The 16,963-nt window shown below is 43.3% G+C and overlaps 1 protein-coding gene across 3 annotated transcripts in view; it reads left to right on the forward strand.

Moving 5' to 3' along the window:
* Positions 1-16,963, forward strand: part of LOC137542588 (amine oxidase [copper-containing] 3-like) — an 89,245-nt gene that overhangs the window by 36,477 nt on the left and 35,805 nt on the right. For all 3 annotated transcript variants that reach the window (XM_068264619.1, XM_068264621.1, XM_068264620.1), the window contains exon 2: positions 10,662-10,947. In XM_068264619.1, coding sequence (XP_068120720.1) covers positions 10,662-10,947 — 286 coding nt within the window. The remainder of the gene's footprint in view (positions 1-10,661; positions 10,948-16,963) is intronic.

A 16,963-nucleotide genomic window follows, 5' to 3' on the forward strand; every position in this document is an offset into this window, starting at 1 on the left:
GGTTTTTGTGATCCTAGGACCGGGATGTCAAACCGGTCCTACGAGGGCCCAGCTTCATGCACATTTTTGACACAGCTCAAATTAATTGATGGGTCTGAATCAGGAAAGGTGTGGTCCATCAGGTAGAACACATTCCTCTTTCTCAGTCCATCCTAATCACTGGCATGGATCTGGCCCTTCAGGCCTGGAGTTCGACACGGGCCCTAGGATATGATCTCTTTGGGTTAGGGGCCCAAAACTTACCAACCCTGAGCCCCCTTAAACACCGTACAAAGCCTGCAAATTTGGGGCCGCTCGTTCGGCAGAAACCTGTGCTTTTGTACCCTCAAAACCTAGGCTCCAATGAAAGCCTATGGGAGATTTTAGCACTTTTGCACCCCCATAACTCTGGTTTGCAAAGATGTAGGGAACCCAACGTTGGAGTGCAAGTACAACAATATACCTTCTACCTGCATGCGACATGTCGTGAGCTTCAGACTTTGCTAATGGTCATGGCGGAGATTTACGTTCGTCACTGGCATCATTGCCAAAAAAAACAAGCTTTTGTGACCCTAGGCTATGACCTCTTTGGCCTAGGGGCCCGAAACTCACCAGTCCTAAGCCCCCTAAAAGTTCCTACAATGCTAGAAAATTTGCCACTGCTGAGCCATTGTGCTTTGAAAAGATTTGAGATTTTTGAAAGTGAAATAGGAAGCCCAATGAATGCCAATTGCAAAATTCAGCACTTTGGCACCCCTATAACTCTGGTTGGTTATCACCCACCAACTTTAGCAGTTAATAGCAAAGGATATGTTAAAAAGATAGCAGGAAACAATATTTAAAAAAAAACAAAAAGAAAAACATTTTTTATAATTTTTATGTGCTGAGTGTGGGAAATCTGAAAAAAAAATTATGTGGGGTCCCTCCTACCGAGCTCTCTGTAACCCCTTGTCCCCCATGCAGGCTGGGATAGCCAGAATGCGGAGCCCCGGCCGTGTGGGGCCTTGCATCCTAAGCTATGCCAGCCCGCATGGTCCATGGTATGGGGGGGGGGGGTTCCGAGGGAGATGGGCGGCCAAGCCTTCCCCTCCCCCCCTGAGCCCTCGTCCACTCCATGGACAAGGGGCTCTTCCCCACCTCCGGTGCCCCTGGAGGAGGTGGGGCGATGACTCCCTGGGGGGGGTTCATGGTGGCATCTGGGAGTCCCCTTTAAGAAGGGAACCCCAGATGCCCACCCCTCCCCCAGGAGAAATGAGTATAGGGGTACAAAGTACCTCTTACCCATTTCCACAAAGGGTTAAATGAAATAAAAACACAACGACGAAAAAAGTCCTTTTAATGTTCTTAATTAACCAGAAATACTTACCTGTTCCTTTAAAAAATAATTCCCACGCCAATATCCTCGGAAATGATCCCACGAATTGAGTATCCTCTTATCTTGCGATCTTCAATTAAGTTGATTGAAGATCTCCGCCGCCCCCACATAGCAGATAATGCGTCCTGTGGGACGCATAGCTGCCGGCTCCCACTTTCCTCCCTGCCTCCTCACCTCTCACCCTCACCCAGCCTGGCACCTGGTGCACCCATGGGTGAACCGGGTGCCAGCCTTGGTGGGGGTTGATAGGTAAAGGCTGGTGGGGAGAGACAGCGGGAGCCGCAGCTATGCATCCTGCACAGGATGCATTCTAAGGTATACTAACGGTCCATGAATGATCCGGTTCTTTTTAATGAATTGAATCAAATGAATCGGCTCTTTTTTCTTTGAAATTTTAAAATCGATTTTCTCAAAACGTATAAGGTCTTTTTGAAATGTTTTTTCCCCTCTTGTTCCAACTGTTCTTCTTAACATCCCCAGCAATTTTGGTGTTTCTAGCTTTTAAGGGGGCTTTGCTATTAACCGCTGAAATCGGCGGGGGTTAATTTTCCCAAGGTCAGAAGGAGAATTTCCTTTGAAACTTTAAAATCGATTTTCTCAAAAACTATAAGGTCTTTAGGGGTGCAGGCGGATGCAGCAGAAGCAGGGGACTCCTCTGATCCCAAGAGATGTCATGCTAAAATCGATGGGGAATCGGTCTGAGGTGTCAGATTGGATTAGAGATTTGTCTCTTGGTGAAATCTGCCCATCATCGCTAGATGTATGGCTGCCTTTACTCTAGTATGGCAGCATAAAGACACTGCAGTGTCATTTCTGTAAGTTCAAGTCCTTTTCAGTACTAGGAGTGGAGGGGGGTAGGGACAGGGCCAGATTTCAGCCTAGCTAACATAGGCTGGGGCGGAGGTAGTACTGGCAGTTTACCTGCAAAAGCATTTTCACCCTAGCAGCGGATCGGGGTCCTGCTGGTGTGCTATACAGCCAGCCTGATCAGATCCGCACCTGCCCTGCTTCAGAGTTTGCTACGGCAGCCACGGATGGCTGGGTTTGGCACAGTTGGGCATGCAAGGGGCAGGGAGCGACAAGGTTACAGGTAACTCAAAGTGACGCTAATGCCTGTCGCTCCCGGAGTCCTCCTTCTCCTCTCTGTACAGCAGTGTGTTCTGCAGCCACGCCCCCTTCCTCTCCAGGCTGCTTGTCACACATAGAGACTCTGTCTGTCCCGGGAGATTCAAGAGATTGCTGTTGACTCAGAGATGTAAGTGCTCCTATCAGCGGGCCAAGATAAGCTCACCTACAGGAGGGAGGGGGGCTGTTGCTGATTATTTACAACTTTCCTCCCCAGCATGATCAAAAGCACAGTTTAGACTGCAGTCCTGGAAAAGTCTGTTTTCCTCCTCCTCCTCTTTCTACACTTTCCTCACCATCAGATTATCTTTCTGTCTTTAACTGCCAGCTCTCTGCCATCTAGTGCTTCCCCCCCCCTTTACCAACACTGATATCTTCTTCAGCACATTACAGAGTACACAGTCATGTCACTGACTGTCCTCAGAGGAGCTCACAATCTAATCCTACCATAGTCATAGTCTAATGTCCTACCATTATTATTATTATGTATTTACATAGCACTGACATCTTCTGCAGCACATTACAGAGTACATAGTCATGTCACTGACTGTCCTCAGAGGAGTACACAATCTAATCCTACCATAGTCATAGTCTAATGCTTTACCATATAATTATGTATTTATATAGCGCTGGCATCTTCTGCAGCATGATACAGAGTACATAGTCATGTCACTGACTGTCCTCAGAGGAGCTTATGATCTAATCCCTACCATATTTGTAGTCTAATATCCTACTATATTACATATTATGTATTTATATAGGCCCGACATCTTCTGCAACACTTTACAGACTGCATAGTCATGTCACTGACTGTCCTCAGAGGAGCTCACAATCTAATCCTACCATAGTCATGGTCTAATGTCCTACCATATTATTATTATGTATTTATATAGCACTGACCTCTCCTGCAGCACATTACAGAGTACATAGTCATGTCACTGACTGTCCTCAGAGGAGTTCACACTCTAATCCTACCATAGTTATAGCCTAATGTCCTACCATATTATTATTATGTATTTATATAGCACGGATATCTTCTGCAGCACATTACAGAGTACATAGTCATGTCACTGACTGTCCTCAGAGGAGCTTACAATCTATTCCTACCATAGTCATAGTGTAATGTCCTACCATATTAATATTATGTATTTATATAGCACTGACATCTTCTGCAGCACTTTACAGAGTACATAGTCATGTCACTGACTGTCCTCAGAGGGGCTCACAATCTAATCTTACCATAGCCATAGTTTAATGTCCTACCATATTAATATTATGTATTTATATAGCACTAACATCTTCTACAGCACATTACAGAGTACATAGTCATGTCACTGACTGTCCTCAGAGGAGCTCACACTCTAATCTTACCATAGCCTTAGCTCCTCCTGATCTATGAGTATCCCTAACCAGTCCACTGCCTTATGTCGGATAACCCTATCTTAACTCCACTGTAGTCATGGGGCAGCTGGGGATAGTGGGCCTAGGGCGGTAAAAAGTACAAATCCGGCCCTGGGTAGGGAGAAGCACAGAAGCCTTTACAGCCTGTCTCCCTCACTTCCGGAGCACAGGTTCAGGATGGAGGAAGGGGCGCAGGGCTGCACGCACGCACGCACGCACGCACGCACGCACGCACACACACACACACACACACACACTTCCGTTAGAATTCCATTCTCCATCAGTCAGCCATGCTTGACTGGGTGGCTTCCTGGGGGAGCAGCTGGATTACATCACTGACAGAAGTCAGTGAAGAAGAGTTAAAAAAACAAACAAAAGGAAATGTCTACCAATCTTACTAATCTAAACTATGTATGTCTTTCAGAACAACTGTGCAAAGAGCTTTTTATCTTCGCTCCCTTAGCTGTGTCTCTCAGGACTGTGGAAAAAAAACCTTTTTTTTCTCTGGACTGCCTGAGGATTGAAATGCCTTTGCCCCATCCTGACCTGATGACCTACCGCTCAGAGGCCGGAGCCTCTCGGGCCTCTGTGTCATCCCGGCCCTGCATAGATCAAATACAGATATTATGTCCCCCACAGATCAAATGCATATATGCACAAAAGTAAAACACACCTAAAACACATAAAAACGCACGTGCACAATGAAAACACATACAGAAACGCAACGAATACAAAGCAAAAGATGAACTCACCATGCAGAAAACACATGGTTTTCTGCACTGCCTAGTGTGCTCCCAGCCTAAGGGTCTAGCAAATTTGAAAATCTGATTTAAATGGTGGCAATACTGATGAATTTCTCAAGTGTATTGACCTGTATTGTAAATCTATACCTTGTTCAGATGCTCTCAGCACTAATTATATGCATGTCTAATTAATTAGATTTCCATCATTGTTTGTGTTTTGATGTTTTAATTCCAAAGTATTGCTGCTGATTTCTTTTAATGTAATAAGTCATCAGTCCCTCCTTGTGTTTTTACTATGCAAGAGAACAGAGGCGCCAAAAGGATAAAAGGAAGCTAAATGAGCGTAAAAACCAAATTCTTGGTAAATACAAGTAGACACACAATAACTGTAGTAAAGACAGTTAATATATTTTATTTATGAACTCCAAATATGCAACGCGTTTCACAGGTTTGATCCCGCTTCATCAGGCAATAACAACGGAGCAATAGCTGTAAACAGAGATAATTGGCTCATAACACATGTTTAGTCATACAGTCATTAAACTGTATAAAAATATATATAAAAACCTATAACTATAAATAAATATCAAACATTAGAGGTGATATAGGTATTAAAAAGTGGGGGTGATTGGGATAAAGACAGTGGAAAAGGTAATTGTGAGCAGTGATGAGCAAAACTGTTAATTTTCTTTTCGCTTAAAATCTTGCAAAAATAATGTTTAATTCGAATTTCAAGTAAACAATTTTGGGAAAAAAATTCCCGTTTAAATTGCGCGGTTTTCACGTGCATTGCACATTTCCACAAAAAAACAATCTTTCGGGCTAGAATAAAAATTATTGTTTTAGACGTTTTGCGCTAAAATATAGTTTTGTATGTTTTCACATTAAAATATTGATCTCGTGTATTTTTGCGCTAAAAGCAAAGAATGTAAAAATCCAAAATTTAAACTCGAATCAAAAACCGAATTCTCAATGCAAAAATTCACAAGCAATGGAAAAAAATGAAGGTATCATAAGGAAAGAAAGCTGGGACTTACCATATGTGGTCAGTAGAAGAGCCAGGCACCTCTGTGCGGGCTCACTTCCAGGAGTGCTCATTTATACTACTTTGGGGGTTGATTGACCAATCACAGTGCTTGGTAAATGTGCTGAGTCATTCTGCACATGTGCAAATGCAACTAGCAGTTGCTGGTGCCATTTTGGAATAGGGCAAGAGTATGGGCAAGTTCATTTTAGTGATGCAGTGCCATCCAGTGGTGGATTGTGATATATGCATAAAGGTGATTGTATGAAAAATTGCATAGCAGAGCGTAACAATGACATATTACCTGAACAGATAAAATAAGTACATGCAAGACAGGTTAAAATGATGTGATACATGTAGAATAATAAGATAATCAAAGAATATTAATAACACATACTATAAAAATATATAAAAACATCTAAGAAAAGCATGATATAGAACACTAGGAAAGATTGTCACATCTGTGTCACCTGATGTTGTAGCATCATGATATAAAAAAAACATATTGTCTATCCATCCATAGGTTTTCACAGTTTTGTGGCAATGTATTGAATGTTCATAATTTACAGTAAAAATATAAAACTGTAAAATCATAACATCAGAAATTATAAACTTAAAAGAGAGGACTAGCTAAAAGTGTGAACGGAACAGTATGTATATATTGCTTAGAAAATTAATAGATTTTTTCTAGGACCTTATTTAATCCTTGTGGAGCGAGTGTCCTAAGAGTCTGGATCCAGTACATTTCTAGTTTTTTGAGTTTCTCAAATGCCGCTGGTTCTGATTCGTTAATGGTGTCTATTAAGGTGATGGAAAAAGTGTCGGGTTTGCTCTGGTGCATGAGGTGAAAGTGGCGGGAAGGGAAACACTGTGCATGGGAAATTTATTAAGAATGTTCCTTTTATGTTGGCCAATTCGGCTCCGGGCTTCTTGAGTTGTTCTGCCAACATACTGGAGATGACAGGCACAAGTAATCACGTAAATAACGAATTTGGACTGGCAGGAGATGTGTTTCTTTATGGAGTAATGGGTATTGGTGACACATGATTTAAATGAGGAGGTATTGGAGACAAAGGTGCATGCTAGACAACGGATGTGGTTGCAGGACCAGGATCCTGGTGTGGAGGGGGCTTGGTTAAGTGTACTTTCAGTTTTGTGGCAGCGGAGTCTGCTGGGGGCTAGTAAGTTACGGAGGTTGGGTGCGCTTCTATAAGTGATGAGTGGCTTATTGGGTAGAATGGGTCTGAGGTATGGGTCCTGGAGTAAAATTTCCCATCTTTTGTTGAGTATTGATCTGATGCCCTGGTGTTCTTTGCTAAATTGTGTGATGAATCTGGGGGGTGGGTTTGCATCAGTATTAGGATTGGGTATGAAATGGAGGGTTGTTTAGCTTTATGGCATGCATTGCGGATGAGTTTTTTCGGGTATTTTCAAGCAGCAAATTTCTTGGTAAGTGTTTTGGATTGTGTAATATAATCATGGTTATCGGTACAGTTTCTGTATATGTGTCTGAACTGGCTGTAGGGTGTATTCTGGGTCCAAGGTTGGTGATGAAAGCTATTGAAATCGATGTAGTTGTTGGAATCTACGGATTTGAAGAAGGTCTTGGTTTTGATTTTACTGTGTTTATTGAAAATTGTTAGGTCCAGGAAGTCGATGGATACAGGGTGATGTTGTGAGGTGAATTGAAGGTCGGCTTTGTTTGTGTTTAGAAATTGTATGAATGCGGGGATGAGTGTGATGTCGCCTTTCCAAATAAAAAACAGTTAATCGATGTAACGTTTTTATAGTATAATGTTGTCGGTAAATGGATGTTCAGTTTCTATTAGTTGTTGTTCAATGTAGCCCATGGTGAGGTTTGCATATGATGGTGCAAAGTAGCTACCCATAGCTCTAGCGCTGATTTGGTGGTAGTATTTGCCATTGAAGGAAAAATGTTATTGTTAAGGATGAATTCGGTGCATTGTAAAAGAAAATTCTGTTGTATGGGTGGTATGGAGGGAACAGTGGTAAGGAAGAATTGTATATCTGATAAACCAAACTGATGGGGAATGTTGGTGTAAAGTGATGTGATGTCACAAGTGAGCCAATGGTATTCAGAGGACCAGGGGATGTGGGATTGTATTTGTATCAGATGTTGCGAGTCCTTCCAGGGTTGCCAACCGTCCGTGAAAGTACGGGCAGTCCGTACTACAGACAGGAAATTTCCCCTGTCCGTAGTTGTCCGTACTTTTAAAAAGGTGTCCGTCTAAAGTATAGAGCCAGGATCTGGTGTGCGCATGTGCACACCGCAGCAACAGGGCAGGCAACAAGCCGGGCAGCTCTGTAAGAAGCCCCAGGCTTTTTTCCTTCTTCTCTCCCACCCTCCAATCAGAAGTACTCTTTCTCCTGCTTCTGCCTCTCACCAGCCAATGAGAGAGAGCCAGAGAGAAGCAGCCAAGAGAGCCCGCCCCCCTCAACTCCGGTCCAGGAAGAGTGTCATGTGAATCAGAGCACAGCAGAAGTACCGAAAGGAGAAAGATCAGTCTGCAGCCTCATTCAGCTTTCCTGCTGCTTCATATCTCTCCGGGATGATCTAAATCAGGCTGCTCTCTCTGTACTCTGTAATTACATGATAAAGTTAATCTGCGGTGAGTGAAACTCCCCAGCCCCCACCATGAGAAGTGTATGAACTCTGCATTTACTGCCATCTCTTCCTTCCTCCCTCAGTGTGGCTGTTAATTCCCCCATAAATTTACCTACTTGGCTAGCCTGTGTCACTGGGTATGCTTATTTCTCTCTTAACTGTTATCCTCCCCTCTCTCTTTCCAGTGTATTTTAATCACAGTGTTTGTGTATTTTCTCCATGTGTTTCTATCTCCACATCTCCCCATTCAGTGACACTGCCTCTCATGGGGCTGTCTCTTCCAATCTATGATGCTGAACATTCTCACCAGCATGTAGTTGTCTTTCCCTCTCTGTTACTTCTTGCCCCTGTTGCTGGCTTACAAACTCACAAATTTGCTTTAATACTTGAAAGCAGGTGTACTGGACACTGCATGTAGCTTCTGGTGACACTACCCTGGGGCAGCACTGTGTGTGGCGGACCACTGCAGGGCAGCATTGTGTGTGGCAGACCACTGCAGGGCAGCATTGTGTGTGGCAGACCACTGCAGGGCAGCATTGTGTTTGGCGGACCACTGCAGGGCAGCATTGTGTGTGACGGACCTCTGCAGGGCAGCATTGTGTGTGGCGGACCACTGCAGGGCAGCATTGTGTGTGGCGGACCACTGCAGGGCAGCATTGTGTGCTGCGCACCTCTGCAGGGGAGCAATGTGTGTGTGGGGGACCACTGCAGGGCAGCATTGTGTGTGGCGGACCACTGCAGGGCAGCATTGTGTGTGGCGGACCACTGCAGGGCAGCATTGTGTGTGGCGGACCACTGCAGGGCAGCATTGTGTGTGACGAACCTCTGCAGGGCAGCATTGTGTGTGGAGGACCACTGCAGGGCAGCATTGTGTGTGGGAGACCACTGCAGGGCAGCATTGTGTGTGGCGGACCACTGCAGGGCAGCATTGTGTGTGGCGGACCTCTGCAGGGCAGCATTGTGTGTGTCGGACCTCTGCAGGGCAGCATTGTGTGTGGCAGACCTCTGCAGGGCAGCATTGTGTGTGGCGGACCTCTGCAGGGCAGCATTGTGTGTGGTGGACCACTGCAGGGCAGCATTGTGTGTGGCGGACCACTGCAGGGCAGCATTGTGTGTGGCGGACCACTGCAGGGCAGCATTGTGTGTGGCGGACCACTGCAGGGCAGCATTGTGTGTGGCGGACCACTGCAGGGCAGCATTGTGTGTGGCGGACCACTGCAGGGCAGCATTGTGTGTGGCGGACCACTGCAGGGCAGCATTGTGTGTGGCGGACCACTGCAGGGCAGCATTGTGTGTGGCGGACCACTGCAGGGCAGCATTGTGTGTGGCGGACCACTGCAGGGCAGCATTGTGTGTGGCGGATCACTGCAGGGCAGCATTGTGTGTGGCGGACGACTGCGGGGCAGCAGTGTGTGCGCGGCAGACCAGTGCAGGGCAGCATTTTGTGTCAATTCAGTAGGACTGTTTCGCATGAGCTTTATGCAGTAATACCTGCTTCAGCTATGTTTCTTTCCTCCCAAAATTAACAAGAAGTTTCCAAAAAATCCTGCTACTGACTCCGCCCCCGACTCCACCCCATGTCCGTCCAAACCTTGGGGTGTCCAGATTTTTTGACCATTTTGTCCAGAAAAAAATAAGAAATTGGGTTGGCAACCCTGAGTCCTTCAGATATGATGGGAGGTTGGTAACTATTGGTTGTAGGTGTCGGTCGATGAAGCAGGAGAGATTACTTGTCATGGAGTCTATACCTGATATAATTGGTCGGCCGGGTGGTTTATGGAGATCTTTGTGTATTTTGGGGAGATAGTAGAAGAAGTGGGTTTTTGGGTGAAAATTAAGAATGAAATTACGTTCGTTTTTGGTGATGATGTTTAGAAGTTTTATTTTTATACAATTTAATGACTGATCTATTAACTGTCTTTACTACAGTCGCTGTGTTTCTACTTGGAGGAGGTAAGTCCACCACTATTTGGTTTTTAAGCTCATTTAGCTTCCTTTTATCCTTTTGGCGCCTCTGTTCTCCTGCATAATATTGAGTCCACCCTGGGTGGAGGGTTGAACCTGCTTTTTTATCATCTACAGAGAGCGACTTCTTATTCCTGAGTGGGGTCAGGAAAATCTCCCCACCTGCCTTTACAGTGGTTGCCTAATGGTAACCCTGGTTTGTGAGTAATAATATTTACTCTATCTAGTAACCACTTACCAGTACATATTACACTATTGGGGCTCTTGGTGTTCCTTGTTTTTATTTGTGTTTTTACTGCATCACTTTAATTATTTTTAGTGCTTGCTTTTATTTTACTTAGAAGTACCTACACTACTAAGAAAATAATAAAAATTAAAGGTATATTTATCAAATAATGATGTACAGTATATGTGAATTTACAGGACTCAATAATTCTGTGGTGACTCATGACATGGAGTTTCAAGATATAAATGCCCCATGGGATCCTAAATGGAAATTACAACAAACAAAATTGATCAAGAAGGTTCTAGAAACTGAGACTCAGTCAGCATTTCGTTTGCATGAACCCATGCCTCGATATATACAGATTGCCAGCAAAAAGAAGAATATGTGGGACCATGAAAGAGCTTATAGGATCCAAATGATTAGTTTTGCAGGGGATTACTTACCAGAGAAAAGTGGTGTCCACAATTCGATGAACTGGGCTAGGTAAGTGTATAATTGATTGGCAGTTTGCAACTTTGATTGTCCTGCAGCCCTTTTAGATTCCTTAGTATTTAACACATTCAGTACCTCACAAAATAGAGTACAACACTAAGGACTGTTTCACATTGGCAACCAGCGTTTTCAGTGCGGTGCGATTAGAGCATCGCACCGCAATGCACCACAAAAACAAACTTCGTAGAAACCTTCGTTAATTCACGTGTATTGTCATAAATGAGGCTCTTTACTGCTCACTTCTTGTGGCAGAAAGACGAATTGCAAACAATATGTTCTGTCACAGAGCTAGATTGTTTTTTGGTGGTTTGGCTATTCTAATTGTATGGTGCATGTTACCGTATATGGTGCATACTATAGTTTGAAAAATGGTGCCTTTATAGCTAGCAAACAGGTTGTGCATCACAAGAATATTGGCATCTACACAGGGCCGTGCAGAGGATCCTCAAGGGGAAGGTGCTCAGTTTGAAAAAGTGGCCGTAATCAATCGATCCATTGTGCTAAATTGCGTATGTAAAACACCCTCTCCAGAAAGCAGTATTAGGTAGTCTTAGCCCCCACCCACCTCTCTTCCTTTACAGCAGTATCAGGCTCCTTTAAACCAAGTTTTTTGGTTCCACCACCGTCAAATCAGCAGTGATAGGTGCCCAGTATTAAATTAGGCACAGTGGAGCCCGATGTAGGCACAGACTCCCCTATCACTACTGGGACCTCTGTCCCTCTTGATCAGCACCCAAGCTCCTTTTAGGCAAAGAAGAAGTGGTTGCCAACATGCAGCAGTTGCTAAGCATTAGTAGGTGAAAATTTGCAGTAAGTGCCAATGTGCAGTGGGTGCTAAGATACAGTGGGTGGTGAGATGCAAAGGTCCAGTTTGTGCTAAGATGTAGTGGGTGCTGAGGTACCAAAGTACAGTCTGTGTCAAGCTGCAGTGGTTACCAAGGTCCAGTTTGTATTGGGTGTTTATTTGCATTGGTTGCTAAGGATTACTTGGTGCTGAATGAGTTGCAGATGGTGATAAACAATAGTGGGTAGAAGGGTGTAGGAGGCGCCAGGTAGATTCGCACAGTATGATGTTTACCTTATGTGCTCATGAACAGTAGCTTTAAGTATAGACAAAATAATAAACAGCGGTCCTACCTTATAAAAAAGTAGTCCATCCACTGAGTATATTTCTAAAATATATAGATGCCTTATTGGGCACTTAGCTGACAACGCGTTTCACGGTGAAAACCGCTTCTTCAGGTCGAATAACGTGCCTTTGGAAACAAACAAGGCACTTAGAATAGCAAAAGAACACAAAAGAACAAGAGAACTCTCAGATATTGTCATATTCTTAACATTATCAAGAAATCTATATAACAGTTTCAATAATAAAACATAATTGGTTGTAAAACACATTATAAAAACACTGTTAGCCTTTTGCTAAGTAAATCAAGAGCTATAAAAACATAGTGCCATTCTATGGTCATCTGTAAGGCCGTGCAATTGTAAACATGACACTTAAAATGAAAGCTACCATGTATAAAATATTTGGCAGGAACTGGAAAGGTTCCCTGTCCCAATAGACCTATTGGGCATGACGCTTAAAAACAGACATACAACTAGCTCCCATGTGATGGGTATATGTAATTCAGGTGCAGTAAAGGTAGGGGGGAGGGGAAGGGGGATATGGAATGGGGGGAGAGGGAAGCAGCCACTCGGCTGTTAGCCTATAAAAGGTTGATATTTGATGTCGGGTTAGGAAACAGAGGAGGTTGTAAGGAGAGAGTGGACCTAGTTTAAGCAGGGGCGTAGCAATAGGGGGTGCAGAGGTAGCGACCGCATCGGGCCCTTGGGCCAGAGGGGCCCCGAAGGGCCCTCCCTCAACTACAGTATTAGCTCTCTATTGGTCCTGTGCTCATAATAATAACTTCAATAGATACTTTGAATAGTGGTAATCATTAATAAACTGTTTCCCATCCTTTTCTTGCACCTCTGACACTGTAGTTGCCCTTGGCAGGTTTTGATGCGCTGTATCAATTGCTATGTATAGAGTGCTTGGGGGGGCCCCATTGTAAAACTTGCATCGGGGCCCACAGCTCCTTAGCTACGCCACTGAGTTTAAGGTTGTAGTAAGCAAACCAGCCTACCTTTCTGCAGCAGCGGCTATCCTGGGCGCCTATGAAGCTGACGCCGTGGCCGCTGTCAGGCTGTTCCCGAGCCGGATGTAGGGGGCGTGGTCACTAGACGCCGCTGCGCTCGCATGCGGCATGACGTCATTGTGGCTAGCCGGGGTAACACATAGTACATGTGTATTCCCCGAACAGGGGGGCATAGTCGCCCGACATCACCGCTCTCCCCGTGCGGCTTAATGTCTCAGACTCTCTGGGCAGGGCGGGTCCTGAGACTCCCACACTGGAGGCGATTCCTATGCGGTCAAATAGAGGAAATGTCACTACGCTAGTTCACGCGTGTGACGTTTATGAACGAAGTATTGAGGACTGCTGCTTCTAACTATACGCTAGTGTCCTCCTAAGCAGCCATATTTGCAGAGCCCCTATTGGAATATAGTGACCCTCGGATACATATAGTTCCTATTTTTTGATGCATAGTTTTATGGCCAAAAGGACAACAATAAACATAAGAGTATTTATACAATACATAATAATAAAATTACACTAATTATACATAGGATCATATACATTGCCACAAATACTCATGTAAATTGATAAACAATGAGGCATATGTTTATGTGTATCTGCATAACACAGGGGGAGAAAGGGAATAGATTATGAGAAAAAGCTTAGATGTAAGTATTCCTAAGAAGAATATTTAAGTATATTCTGTGTATAAAATTTAGTCTATAATATGGTTAGGAACAAAGAAAACATCTATATACATAAGAGACACTGGACATCTGTTTGATAGTGATCTCTTTTTTGTAAGTTGGGTGCAGCACACATTTTTGTGGAAATAACAGACATAATACCAAGTCTGTCCCTTATGAAACTGCTCCCGGGGCCTAAGATAGGTTCCCATTATGTTTAGTGTCCTATGGGGTATGTAAATATTCATATTCTATAGTCATATTCTATAGTCCATACGTATATCCATATTCATATTCATATTCTATAGTCCATACCTATACAACGCCCTAGGTGATGACTTAGCCTGGGTACTTCTGGGACCTTTAGTGACCCTTGGTGGTGGATAAGGACTTAGCCCTGAGCATATTGAGACCTTGGGTGGCTGGAAGGGGCCAATACTGGAAAATACTAGTCTGATTTATGTGGTAACTATCAGAGAGATATTAGTAGTTGGGTAAACTAACTAGCAATTGGGCCTCTAATCCTTGGGAGATAGGGGGATAGAGGGGATTAGATGATTGGGCTCATCCTTTGGGTACATGATTTGGATATAGGGATCTGGTGTGGAAATAGGGAATATCTGGCTTTCGAGGTGATTTAATATTGAAGTCCGGTCCTGGTGGGCATCAGACCCTTAAAAGTTGTGTTCCAAGCAGATATTGAGCCCTTGTGGTTGTAGAGTTTCTATCTTAAAAATCCAGAACATCTCCCGACTTTGTAGTTTGCTAGTTCTATTTTGGGAGGTTTCTGGAATTCTTTCAATAGGGCAGATCACAGTATCATAGTATTCGCAGTTGTGTACCATTTTGAAATGTCTAGAGAGACCATGCTTCAGGTAACCCCTCGCAATATTTCTCCTGTGTTGGCCCCATCTGGTTCTCAGCAGTTGTGTGGTTCGGCCGATGTATTGTAATCCACATGGGCACGTTATTAAATAGATGACAAAATCGCTCGAGCAGTCCATTGTACTTCTTGAGGTAAAGGTGGTTGCCTCCTTACCAATCTTCTCGCAACATAAAAACGTAAAACAGAAATATTTTTTGATCAACGCCATTTCATTTACGCTAACTCATAATAGTTTCAGGTTTCAAGATTCCATATATCTACAGAGGAGGGGCACAGCCATGGGGGCTAGCTGTGCTCCAAGCTACGCTAACCTTACTTTAGGCCTCTTTGAGGAATTGGTACTGGGCTCCTCTAATTCCTATACTGCTAAAATTGTCTTCTACAGGAGATATATAGACGATTTGATCCTTAGTTGGGATGGGGATGACAAATCTATATCAGACTTCTGTAACCACCTGAATGATAACGATTGGGGCCTCACTTTCACCTCTAACCACAATCTAAGGCAAGTTGAATACTTGGACCTAATCTTATACCAAGAAGCAACAACCATCAAATCAAGAAATTTCTTCAAGAAAGTTGACGCTAATTCATATCTAGATTATAAGAGCTGCCATCATAAGTCATGGAAGAAAAATATCCCCTACAGGCAATGCCTTAGAATCCGAAAAAAACTGCAGCGACTTGAATACTTTCGACCAACAAGCACAGACATTAACCGAGAAATTTGCAGAAAGACATTTTCCAAGGAAACTGGTGAGTGAAGCCAGAAGAAGAGCAAGAAACACTGATCAAAATAGTCTGATAACCAAGAAGGATCACAATACTAACAGAACAATGGAAAAGGAGATTAGTTTCGTCACGAGGTTCTCCAGTCAACATAAGGATATTGTGTAGAGAAACCGAGAGCCCAATATAGTGTAGTATGTTAAGCATAAATGAAATAAAGGTTATCGTGAGAAAATCATACTCACAAACATGGGTTACCACAAAGGCAACCACTGTATAGGCAGGTGAGGAGATTAGACCTGTCCTCAATCAGGGATAAGAAGTCGCTCTCTGTAGATGCGAAAGGGGGTAGATCACCCCTCCACCAGGGGTGGACACGGTATAGCAGTAGGAGAACAGAGGCGCCAGCAGGATAAAAGCGGATAAAAACTTTAAAATTTGCTGGGAGGAAGTGGTGGACTTACCTCCATAAAGCAGACACGAAAGACTGTCTGAATAGTAGCAATCACATTTATTAAATAGTACCCCAAAAAAGTGCAACGCGTTTCGCAGGCCCAGCCCGCTTCATCAGGCAATAAACGTGGGGACAAAACAGAATTTCGGCATTAGCAGGTGTAGCGCCTCAGCTCTCACTGAGGCAACTAATTATGTTTTATTACTGAAACTGTTATATAGATTTCTTGATAATGTTAAGAATTGTCGGGCGTTTTGTCAATGTTTGTATAACTTGTTTAAAAATAAATATAAAATCAAAAATGTAAATGTAATGCTCCTGGGAAAATAGGAGGAGCTAAAATACAAACATACGCCTAACTGTGTGAGCTTGTTTTCCGAGGTTTTACAGTACTGGTTTAAACATGCAAATAAATGTAGACCAATTTATAAAAATATCAATTTAATATCGAATAAATATTACAATATCAAAACAATATAATATTGCACTTTTGATATAAAACAAAACTCATAAGGTCATTCTTATAATAAGCAATGAGCTGGATAATAATTTCAGTAAAACATCAAAATGTTATTATACTTATTCACCAATACAAAAGGCTTAAACCAATTAGCAGTCAACTCAAATACAGTGCAGAGATATGACTCATCAAATATGGCCGTCGGCCCTGTTACTCAATTTACCACAGGGTCTCTGGAGACAAAATGGATGAATTGAACGACAACAAAATGGCTGTTATCAAAATCAAAATGGCTGCTATCAAAAACAAAATGGTGGCTATCAAAAACAAAATGGTGGCTATCAAAAACAAAATGGTGGCTATCAAAAACAAAATGGTGGCTATCAAAAATCAAAATTGCGCAGTCCAAAATCAAAATTGCGCTATCCAAAATAAACTGGCTGATGTCAGCTATACCATTCAATATAACAAATTTAGGATGACTCAGTGGATCTGACGACTGGGCGTTGCCCCACAATCGCTATGCAATCAACTATAAATGACAGGAATTTTCCCTCTGTCTACACTTTAACCTCCGCTGGCCTGTGTTACTACACAGAGCAGGCGGGTAAAATACATATAATTTTGGAATAAAATATCTATTGAGTCGTCCTAAACTTGGTTAGGTGTGGC

The sequence above is a fragment of the Hyperolius riggenbachi genome, chromosome 12, assembly GCF_040937935.1.
Source record: "Hyperolius riggenbachi isolate aHypRig1 chromosome 12, aHypRig1.pri, whole genome shotgun sequence".
In the NCBI taxonomy this organism is placed as follows: domain Eukaryota; kingdom Metazoa; phylum Chordata; class Amphibia; order Anura; family Hyperoliidae; genus Hyperolius; species Hyperolius riggenbachi.